Source organism: Callionymus lyra, chromosome 13, assembly GCF_982586985.1.
Source record: "Callionymus lyra chromosome 13, fCalLyr1.hap1.1, whole genome shotgun sequence".
In the NCBI taxonomy this organism is placed as follows: domain Eukaryota; kingdom Metazoa; phylum Chordata; class Actinopteri; order Syngnathiformes; family Callionymidae; genus Callionymus; species Callionymus lyra.
In genome coordinates this window covers 17,302,897-17,315,101 of record NC_141830.1, presented here as the reverse complement: position 1 = coordinate 17,315,101, position 12,205 = coordinate 17,302,897, and the positions used below count along the sequence as shown (strand labels likewise).

The following is a 12,205-nucleotide window of genomic DNA, read 5'->3' as shown; positions in this document are numbered from 1 at the left end:
AACAAGTGACGAGGCGTTGGTGGCGTTATGGGGGGTTCACAGTGAAAGTACATTTTTAACACCTCAACACCACCCTTTGTGTTTGTTTTTGTTATTTTGTGTTTGCTTTCAACTACTCAACACGACAGAAATCCGCTTGAAGGAAGAGAATGATCGGAAGTAACACTGACAAACACCAAAGGTGGCGGGGAACATCGTGATGTCGAAATTTTCATCACTGCAATTAACACTTCCTTTCTTGGATCATCATAAACTTTTGTGTACACACGGTGCAGTGTTGCCAGATAATAGTCACACACAGGCCAATATTTGGAAATCTTTAGCTCAATGTTAGTGAAGCAAAGATCAGTTAACGGCTTGTTTTCATATTCAAATAATAGCAATTGTCTAATTTTACTGAAGTGGAGGACCTCACATACACAGTGGCTCAAGGATATTCTACACTTTTTGAAACTTAAAAAAATTAGATTGTGTATTTGTGGTCAATGTACGAACTTTGATAAACTGTGGAAACCCCTTTCTTGTTTTAATTAAGGAAGCACCAAAATGTACGAATACTGAGTTGAATTTCCATAGTTGTTTTAGTACTTGAGTTTTTTCACATATGTGTGTATGTGTTTGCAACTATAGCTACTATATATTTCTGCTGCTTTTGTTTAAATGCAATGTGTGCCTGATTTGTTTCAGCACTCCTTTTTTCCCTTCCTTTTTTTTCTTTTATATTGTAAAATGTACCGTGAGGGGCAAAGATTGTTTTAGTTTTAACTTTACAGGAATCCTTCTTATTGTGTTTGAATACTTTTTGATTCGAAATAATACTAATAATCATAGCAACTTAACAACAAGTCGAGATAAAGATGAGATTATTCTCACCAGCAGATGTTTTTGAGAAGTTTGCCCATGTAAATCAAATGAAATGCATGTTCTTCCTCACATGGATATCACATGTGTGTTTCTATCAGCACAATGATGTTTCTCTGAAGCTCATGCATGAATGGAAAAACTGTATAAATTGCCTCCAGTTTCCTTAACAACAAAGATGAAAGCTATACACGAACGACAACCACCACACAACAACCGCCGCGTTGCTCCCGCCCCTTCTCTCCAGGGCTTGCCCATTTTTGGCAGTTCCTATTTTTTCCACTTGAATCGAGGGATTGAATGACAGCTTTTTCCTGCCTCTCGCAGACTGGAGCTGGGAGGGAGAGAACTCTGTTACTCACTCTGGCTCCAACTTTTGGGAGGAAGTTACCACCTCTTCCCCAGACTCTGTGTACACACACACACACACTCACTCCAGCAGTCTCACACACTCTCTCTTCATGGCTTGACCACAGCAGCAACAGAGAACCAACTCAACTAGCCATGTTTAAAATGCAGATTTCTGTTTTCTTTCCGTACTATTTGGATGAAACGCAGACTTGAGTTTTGGACTTGTAAGGAGTCAGAGATCTTAAGGGATTATTAATCACTTCAATCTGGTGAGTTAAACATTTCTTTTTTTTTTCCAAGTTTAGTATTTCACCACTTGTTTCTAGTGACTTTTGATTTAAGATGGTTAATGTAATGGTGCGAGGCAGAATCAGGTGAGTCGGGATGTGCAGCTGTCCAACGTTACGTTGCTCCTGATGATGTAGATGTCACCTCTGAACAATAAAAGTAAAATATCCTGTCATTTTTGCACCATCAGGGATGACAGATGATCTGGGAAATGTCTCCAACAGACTCATGAAAACATCTAAATGTTCTTTAGATTATTGTATAGAAGCACTATAACAGCAGTTGAACATCTGCTTCATCTCCCATCTGTGGCCTTATCAGGGTGAGATGAGGGAAGGGCGGTGATTCGTTTAATTTACACTCTTTGTGTAGTCCCACCAGCAGATTCAGATATGAGTGAGAATGCTTGGTTTACAAACCCCTTCAAGGCTAGCTTAGAACAGTTGACTGATGCTTGACCCCAGCATCCTTCTTATCAGTGATCGTGGCTTATCTTTCCCCGGGACGCTTGTTGAGTCACTATTTACTCCAGGTCAGGGGTCACAGTTGGATATGTCGGTTAAAATAATAAAGGCAAAATGTTTTGAGTAAGTTTTCCACAATGAAATCTTATCTTATCGTCATTAAAGATAGTATTCACACCTTCCAATAAAGATGTTATTTTTTTAACTGTAGTCTAAGCAGTTCTACAAAGGAATCATGGGAAAAAAAACAACCATTTAGTTTGAGCAGAGGTCTACCAGGTGGATGTGCTTATGAGACCTTCAGGCAAGGTTAGCAAACTGGCGTCATACTTGCAAGACTAGCTGTGTGTGCTTTGTTTCATAGTGTTTCTACTATGTAAGTGAGACATTGTGGAATATCTATGTCTATGCCAAGGTTGTTTGATAAATTACAAAGTATGTTTAACTTATGTATTTCTATGCAGATAATTCTATGAAACCCGAACCATTTCCTACGTGGGCTCAACAATCATATTAATCTAAGCCACTTATTACCTTAAAGTTTTAAAATAATCTCTATATTAATGTTATCTCTTTTATTGTGACTTTTTTTTGCATAGAGCAGATTAATTAATATTCATTTTAAATTCTCAACCCCATGACACAATCTAGTCTATTATGGTGTAGTTCGCGATAATGCATATGCAGAATTTAGATTAGTATCTTAACCCTTTGCAGTGTCTGGGTCAAGGTGACCCGGTGGCCGGAAACACTGCATATGTATTTCTGGCATCCAGGAAGGTCCTTCACATTGACCCATGAATATGAAATAATAAGATACATTTTTCTACCTCTATCCGGAAGTTTGGGGAATACCTTTCTTGTTCTTATTTAAAAAAAAAAAGAAAATTAATAAAAAAGAAATGATGGTCTGATGAAGCTTCATGAAGCAGTGTCATTATTTTCAGAGTCCAATAGACTGCACTATTTTCTTTTGTTTTGAACAACTGTTCTAATGAAACATCACATTATTTTTGAAGTGATGGCGCCACCTACTGACCTATAAACAACATGACACTGTTTCATGAAGCTCCATCACTACTAAAAAGCGACGGCATTCAAACACAAATTATTTGATTCACAGCAAAAGCAAAATTAGCCATTTTTAAGTTTTTAAATACATATATATAAATATAAAGTATATAAATGGACCTGACACAAAACTCACTGGTCTCATAGAATGACCCATCTTTTGTTTGTTCAAGGTGTCACTCTGTTAGTGAGATGGTGCAAGCTTTTGCTTACGTGCCCAAAGTGTGGATTTTAAGACTTGTGACGATGTGTAAATCACTTGTAACCAGGTGTCTAAACTCTCATTTCTGCATGTCGTTTTTCATGGGCACTTAAAGAAATTAACTTCAAAAGGTTTCCAGTTTTAACCGAACTTGTTAGTAATACTGACAAGTGGTTGTTTTTAGTAAAAATAGGCACGACTGAGAGGTTTGGCCACAACAGCTAAAATCTTCTAAACGTCCAATGATATTTCTGTGTTATCTAAAGACTGTCTATGAGTTAATGTTTAGACAACCTCTTAGGGGCCTTGTCTGTGTAGTCTCTAGGAATATTCGAGTATATCCAGGAGGTTTGCACACAGTAATGAGTAAACAAACACTAAAAATGTCAGTTTGCGTGTCTTCTACATCGTAATGGAAATAAACAGTGTCTTTGGGGGAAAGTTTGGCCCAGTTTCCAGTGTGCAGTGGCATTAAAACGACTTTTAAAAAATCTACTTTCTATATAGTTCATTAACCCAATTGTGTGGTTATCTACAAGCTATGCTCCAGTCTTTAAGGAGCGAACAAGTAACATGAGTGGATGTGTTCTTAGCAAGAAACCTCTGTTATGTCTTTACAAATGTGTCCACCAACATGGGGTATTGGTCACCAAATAATGCATGGCGTTCGTGTAATTGATTCAATGTGTGGTGCCGAGCCCGCTGCTGGATTGTGTCCAAAAATCGATGAAAAGCGGTGAGATCACAACTTTATTTTTGGACCGAGTTATCGAGCAAGGTCTTTAAACCAGGTGAGTTTTTGAAATGTGTGTAAATGAGTAAAAGGTCTGATCGTGAAGGAGCACTATTCTGTTGAAGAGCTTGTTTTACATTAATGGCAACAGTATGTTGTTGGCTCATAAGATAGCCCATCTTGATTTACATAGCAAACGCATTCTAACCGTGAATCATCAGAAGCACACCTGGCAGCTATTAACCACTTGCCCTAACCCCGAGCTCAGTCCCATATCTCCATTACACTCCCATTACACCGTAGCTCTTCCCAGGACAAGCAGCACCCGGTGGTAACATGTCATGACACAGTGTAAAAACTCAGGGAATGATTCAAAGTCTTACTCTGTATAAAACTTGTGTCTCGCACTGAAACACAAGCTCAACCTATTGACATTTATCGCTCACGTGTCTGAAAAGTGCCAGCCTGGCTTCTCTCAAAGTTGATTCCAGGACACTGACTGGCCTTTTATTGCAAACCTGTTATTGATTGAATGGAGAAAAAAAAAGGGCAAGCTCAAAAGAAGTGCACACAGACACATTGAATAGAAACACAATTGCTCCTCTGATGTTCATGCAAAACCCCCAGAGAGGCTTAGAGATAAGTGAATGTCTTTATTCAGATAAAACTGATGACGTTAGAGTAGATCAGGCATGTGCACAATGTCCTGGGGCCTTGGGCAGAAACTGTAATATTCAACAATATAATATAAAATGTTTAATTTTTGATAGAAAAAAACACAAAAGTTTAAATGGGCTATTAAAAAAGATCGCTTTTCAAAATAAAGCAAATTATAGCTTCTCAATGCTAATTCCCAAATACTGAAAATGTTCATCCTGACTCTTTGTGAAAAAGTTCTTAACTTTGGTATTCAACTGGTTGAAGATAATGATGCTTTTATTTTGAACTTCTGAATGAAATAACTCTTTTATAATGTCACTGCTCAGACTTTGGCCCAACTCATCCAATGTGGCCCACCTTTAAAAAGGTTTTGGCTTCCCTGGAGTAGTAGTTTTTTTAGTTGTTTTTTAAGCACAATCTGCATTTTCATGTTGCCAAGACTGTAGAAATACATTTGGACTTCTGGAATTGAACTAATACTCACCACCAAAATCCTGAGTGAAAGATTCTTCAATATACTTTAAGCTTAATTCAGATGCAAGAAAGCTTCTTGTAATGATGGTCTGATGAAGCTTCATGAAACTGTGTCATGATATTAAGATGTCGGTAGGTGGCGCCATCACTTTAAAATTTAGTGTGAACAGCTGTTCAAAACGAAGGAATATAGTGACCTGAACGCCATCTAGTGGACTCTGATTATAATGACACTGCTTCATGAAGCTTCATCAGATCATCACCAGCTTCTTCACACTCAGATCATCGTCTTCCACAGTGATCATGACATGATATACAAGTATAGACAGTATATTTTGCACTATGCATCTGGACATGAGTTACAGTTGTCTGCTGTATAAGAGGTTCGGAAAGAGTTGCATTCCTGCAACTACCGGATCTTGTTCCGTAGACTAATTACTTCAGGCCTCACAAATTCCCTTGTGTCTTTTTCAAGATGAATTGCACATTCAGCAGTTTTTCAAATTCCCAGGAAAAAGGCACCGGGCAACCTCGACCAGCCGACCTTTACACCTAGGCCTTGTTGATCTAGGCCTGGAGAGAATAAATCAGACCACGGGATGATTTTCAAATGCTCTGCTGACCCTGGTGTGTTTGGGTTGAACTTCACCTCGTGCTCAATGTCTGGACCTTGATGGCAACCACATGCCTTCTCCGCTTCCAGATGCAACAACCCTTCTCTGCATCAGATTCTATGACACGAAGGAAAAAAACAACAGTTGGAGCACAGCATGAAGTCTCTTAGCCCTTCCATGTCAAACAGAAATAATTAAAACAATTCTATAACTGTCATCACAAATGTCAGAATATAATTTAATGTATTTCTTTACAAGTTTATCCATCAGTATGTCTAACTTCTGACACAATCGATTTCCTTTATAGCAGAACATATATGGATAGCAACCTCTCTGGTTATTCCCATAGTCCAAGTTTGAGTGGTTAAAATGCTAGTAGGGAGACACGTATATAACATTCTTTATTCCTCACAACTCATCCATTCATTACTTATTCAGCCTGTAACAAACAAATAAAAACGACTCTGATGTTTACCCCAATTCTATTTGTTGGTTTCACATGATTACCCCGCCAGGGGTTGTTTGGTTCTCTTGTTGCCTTCTCTCAATAGCTGCTTGTAAAACACAAATCTTTTGTAGCCTTAGGATTCCTGCACGGCACGGTTAAACATTGACACAGGCATTCCTGTCCTGTCCACAAAGTACCAAAATAAAAGCCCAAAATGGTCAATGGTTGTTCTTATTATATCAATGTCGTTATTGTGAGTCAGTCCCTTCTCTCATGGGAGCTTCACCAAAAAATACTGTTGGATTGCTTTCTCAGCCTACAGAGTCCCTGATCTACAAAATAACTCGTCAATTATACATTGTTTTTTTTTTAACTCTATTTTTTAGACTGTATAATTAATAGCTACTTTCAACTCTAGGAACCACTTTCATTCCTTTTCGGTGATTAAACCATTTTTTTCACAGCCTGAGATACAAATGAATCCCTTAGTTTCTAGAAAGTTTTTGGCTCCGACTCCATCTCTGTGCTTGTTCACTCAAACACAAAGCATTCTTTACACATTTAGGGCACAGATTCCTGTGACGCATCACATGAACACTGCCGCCTCCCGACTCTCACTATCATTGTCTTTGGTGTGTGTCTACGTACTCGGATGTTACCACTATTCTACCGACACCTTCCTTTGGTCCGTGTACACTAGATGGTGAAAAGTGTTGTTCCTAAAACTTTATAAGTGCGAGTCGGCTCTACAGTCTACACAATGGTAGCAACTATTACTATTGACTATTTCTGAGGAGAAAGAAGTTCCCAACGGTTGCCAATTAAAAACTACTTTTCCAACACAGAATGTTGATAATGAATTGATATACAAGCAGACGACTTTACTGACTCTAAGTATTCGCACAAGACTTGAATTGTATAGTGTAGCTTTCAAACAAAACAAGTATTTATGGTCACTGAATTGAAATTAATCTTCCTTTTGTGGTTCTGGTGTGTGTAAATATAACAAGACAAAAAACCACGGCCTGTTGGGAAATCTGACCTTTCGAACCTGTGTGTGTATCAATCAATCCTCACTCCCGACGCTGAATTTACTTTGGATGAGAACTGTTGTGGTTGGATGGTCTATGAAACTACTGTTGATTTATTTGATGGGAACGTGTTAACTGACCCACGGACTCCCTCTGAATATCCAGATCCTTGACATGTTGTTCATGGAAAGCTTCTGCCCGGATATTGCTCTCAGAGTGTCCTGTCGAAACATTGTGGGAAGGAAGGCCCATTGTGTTCTGTTTTATTTAGTATCCCTCAATGAATAACAACTAATGAAAACAAGCCATGATAGTTGGATGGTTCCCTAAGGGTTTAAACCAAACAGAAACATAAATAGCCTCCTCATTCACGCCGACTTCCTGTTTAAATTGTTTGTCAATCAAAGTCGAGACAACAGCGGATAATGAATCCTGTAAAAGCTTTGGTCATTAGTTTTAATGAAGTCAGAAATATGGCTAGACAGTTTCTCATGTACATTTATTATATCTAGAGTAGGTTGAATTAAAGAGTTTTCTGGAGCTTCATTCCTGAAAGAAAGAAGTTGGTAAACTATAGGACTGTTGTATTTGGAAAAAAAAAAGTTAAACAACGAGATGTAAGTAACTGGGTTACTACATAAAACATAGCAATGCTGATGAAGAAATGTCTGTGACAGAGATGTGGGTCATGAGACTCCACAGGGGACTGTTAATAATTTCCTCCTGGAGGTAAAACAAAACAGAACAACAGGCTCACATGATTACTCTTTAGAAAGACTCTCCTGTCTTCCACCGCCATAAACCAACTCCTGATCATGTACTGTGCACATTCCTGATTCCCTTCTACAGTGCAATAGGTTTGACCTTGAATGACAACTTCTCACCTACTTCATAACTCTTGAGATAAAAACCAAAACAAGCGTTTGAAAGGTTGAGCTCTGCTAATGATGAGCTACTTCCTCGAGTACAGAGGCTTATGCTTGGCAGGGGGCAAGTAGATGAGGTTCATAATTGAAAACAAGTCGGGAAGTCGGCTCAACAGGAAGACAGCGCTTTTGGTCCATCCCTGCCGTGCAAGAGTAGAAACAAAAGCCCCATCGTCTCACTCCCGTGGAGACCGAAGGGGGTGGCCTGGAAAGTATGTTGCCGTGGAGACCACTGTCACATTGTGGCTAAAAGCGCTGCCTCTGTCAGCGGCTGCGTAGTGTACGTCGGATCTGCCAGGAGTCAGCAAGTTCAAATCTCTCTGAGCTCTGCTAAAACAACTGTAGCCCGCAGTGGAGTTGTTTTACTACTGAACCTGGCTCTATATCCTCTTTAAATAAACCTCTTTGAAAAGGTGCAGCAAGCTTTGATTTAAGCATGAACACAACACGATCGACAACCATAAAAAAAAGTTGTAGCTCTTTCTCTCAAAAACATTTTATTAGTTAATGATAAACAAGTGAAGAAAAAAAAATGTTCTCTCTCTAAAACCTCTGTTTGCTTTTAGGGTTCAGCACGAAGACCAAAGATCAACAGCCGTGATCAAACAGAGAGCATTCTTCCACATATTCTTCGTTTCACTATGCGATCGGACTAAGTTTTATTTGAGGTGAGTTATTAACTTTTCTTTACCTTAACAAGACATTGTTTTCGTTGATTCTCTTCTAAACACGTGGGTTGTATGTTTTTATGTTTTTGCTTTTTCTACCAATGTTGAAAAATCCAACACTGAAGTTATCAGTCACTGCAATTTAGAAGCAAATGCAAACATAAACATGTGGTTTGTGCAATTTGCCGACGTCCACATGATCCCTTCGCTGTGACATGTGTTTTGCTTTAGTGCTCACAGGTTGGTGTGGGACGGCATCAGAGCTCTTTGCAGTTTTCCCAAAAAACAGAGTTTTATTTTACGTACACAACCCAAACCCAAAACACATGGAAATTAAGAGAACTGGCATGAAGGCTGATTTTGTTCATTTGTGTGGGCAAAACATCACTCCCCGAGTGATGTCTTTGGGTCAGCTGAACATTTAAATGGTTTTGAGACAGGGAGGGAGGGTAAAAAAAAGTTACTAGTTATGAATCATGATTCAATAGCAAGACTTACTAATCATTTCAGTTTCAACTTTTTTTTTTTTAACTAAAGAGTCTCAGTGACATCAGGGATTGTGTGAGTCATACTTGGCGAGGACAAACTAAATAAAAGTACTCTGATGACTTTATTTCACGACTGTTCCAAATTTAATATTAGATCCATCTTTGCTTTAACATTTCTGTCTGACACATCCACATTTACATTTTTCCTTAAGCACACCAACCATATGGTCTTCCATGAAATTATTACATATTTTACTCCTTTTTTTTTTTAGTTTGAGTCACACGTTTGATGGTAATCTCTATCCTGGATCCAGAAAAGTCTATGGAAAAAGTATTTGGAGTCAACATATTAAACAGAATATAAAAAAAAAATTACTATAGAGTACAATGTTAATAAAAAATAATTTTGTGATGTCTTGGTCAATTGCTTTGCACTTTTTTGGTTATATGTTAGAATAACCATTCAACCATAACTAGCAGAGTAAAAATACGAAATGTTTCTGTAAACAAGCATTTACATTTATAGTCCTACTGTGTTTGCACGATACAAGTATCATAGGGCTGTACGTAAATATATATAACTACAAACAAGCTAGTAATTCTGAGCTTATTTGGACACGCAACAACCCAAAAATCTCAACGATTAAGAAAATGACGGGAAGGGACTTTTTTATTCAGATTTAGATTAAAAGATTGCATCAGCTCAGGTGTGTTTACAGATCAACAGGGGTTCAAGTAATCAAACACAAACTTGACATGATGTCAGTTTTATAGCTGTGAGAACTGAATTACTTGATGTTCCCAAGCGTATTCCTTGGAATGTTCAATGTCATGGATACAAAAGTCAAAAGTATCTGAGCCAGACTCAAAGTTCAGGGTCAGAATGTGTAAACAGAAACATTAATCTCCGGACTATTCATTTCCCACAAACTTTTCAAATTGAAGTAGGAGTCCTTGAATACTTAAGAGTCCCATACAGCAGGAACGTGTCCTCTGGGGCTCCTTGGAAATTTGACCTCTGACTTCTTTTACAACGCTCTGCCAGGGTTCAGATAGCAAAGGCAGTTGCTGTTCGCCATGTGTCAGATACATTATGATGATCCCACATGAAGCCAGCACTTCAACACAGAGAAGCTTTTGTTTGACACTCGGAGGCGTCGTTCTGCCCACCAACGTGCACATGAGGAACCGCCGCGGTCGTTGGAACTGACATCCATCATTTCTGCATCATGGAACGGGCGAAGAGGTTTTTCTCTTGTAGGTTAAATTTAATTCCTGGCTTACTGTTTTTTTCAGAAGGAGGAAAAAGAAACCAACAAGATGGACGTGAAGAAGAAGGAAATGGATCTTTTAAGCAACACTATAGCTGCCTACGCTCACATTAAAGGTAAAATATATGTTATAAATCCGTCATCCGCGATATTAAAACAATTCTCTTCCTTCTTCTTTTAGCAAATCCAGAGAGTTTCGGACTCTACTTCGTACTGGGAGTGTGTTTCGGTCTGGTACTGACGCTCTGCCTGCTGGTCATCCGCATCTCTTGTAAACCGCGAACCAAAGTCGTCTCGTCCACGCCGGAGAAAAAACAGTTAAAGGATATCAGCGAGGAGGAGGACGACAGCGACGACGACGAGGACGGCATCGACGTGGAGACGTCGGTCCCGTTGCCCGTCACTGAAATCCCAGTCGGAAACCACTCCAACCATTCGGACGGGACTCTGAGCGTCAACGTCTTCACGTCCGCGGAGGAGTTGGAAAGAGCGCAGCGGCTGGAGGAGAGAGAACGGATAATACGGGAGATCTGGAGGAACGGACAACCGGACATCCTCGGGACGGGGACAGGAACCCTGGGAAGGGTGCACTATTACTAGTACGCCAGCAGAGAAGCCGACTTCTATGAAGCAGAAAGAAAGACTTGAGCGCCTGTTACAACTCACACAGGCAAAGACTTGATAAAGACTTTATAAACTTGGCTCTAACAGAGCTATTCATCTGATATTGCACCTTAAGTGTTACACAATTAACCCCAAATAATCCAGAAGAAAACCTATATGCCAATTTTTCTGTCGCCAAAGAAGTTTTGTTGCAATAAATCAGCAGTTCAATGATGGTGCTAAAAGCCTACCTCACTGAAAAACTAAACAAGTTAACAACAAGACAAGAAGTTATTTGAAGATCTTTACACGATGAATCAAATGCAGAAAGTTTATTTTTCCTGTGTAAATGTTGATCATTTATCAAGAGGAGCAAGACAAGTGACCTTCGTATCATCTTGTAAATTCATTTAAATGAAGCAAACTTAATTTATTTACCCTTTTTACTGAGCTAATGTGCAACTCTCAGTGCTTCACTAGAATCCGGGAGGCAACAGGAGGAAGTCCGAATAAACTCTACATATTCACAGCTTTAGAAGGGCAGCGTTAACTGAGGAACTAAGGAAGAGAAGCATTTTCTACGATCATATTTGTCAGTTAGCTAGTGGCTACAATGAAAGATGGCTCGTGGACACATCAACTTTCAACTAATCAACTACGATGCCCTTTGGATTACACTGCATTCTGTCTCATAACGAAAATAAAAACTGATGTTTTTATGCGATGTATTCATTTGTGTGTTGTGAAAATATATTTTGAATTTCAGTGAATTTCTTATTTTAGGTTTGTGGTTAGATTAGATGTTACAAAAGAATAGGGAACAGAAAAGAAAAGAAAAAAGCTGTTATGTAAAATGTCTGCATCTCTAAGTGCTTAAACCACCAAGAGGAAATTACAAGATTTATGTATCAGTCTGAAATAATTGTCTTCATGATTCTGAATTACCAGGTGAAATATTTAAAGTATCTTTATTTGTTATAATCACAGGAAATTGATTTAATGAAAAGCTAAACACAATGTGGCTAAAGAAGAGGTCATGTTTAAAGTAAATA

General features: G+C 38.7%; 1 protein-coding gene across 1 annotated transcript; it reads left to right on the top strand.

The window, feature by feature from the left end:
* The first annotated feature begins 1,188 nt into the window (after window positions 1-1,188).
* eva1ba (eva-1 homolog Ba (C. elegans)) lies at window positions 1,189-11,874 on the top strand. Its single transcript, XM_087805433.1, has 4 exons — window positions 1,189-1,481; window positions 8,690-8,791; window positions 10,576-10,666; window positions 10,732-11,874. The coding sequence occupies exons 3-4, from the start codon at window positions 10,600-10,602 to the stop codon at window positions 11,148-11,150; spliced, it is 486 nt and encodes a 161-aa protein (XP_087661559.1). The 5' UTR covers window positions 1,189-1,481; window positions 8,690-8,791; window positions 10,576-10,599; the 3' UTR covers window positions 11,151-11,874.
* The last annotated feature ends 331 nt before the right edge of the window (window positions 11,875-12,205 follow it).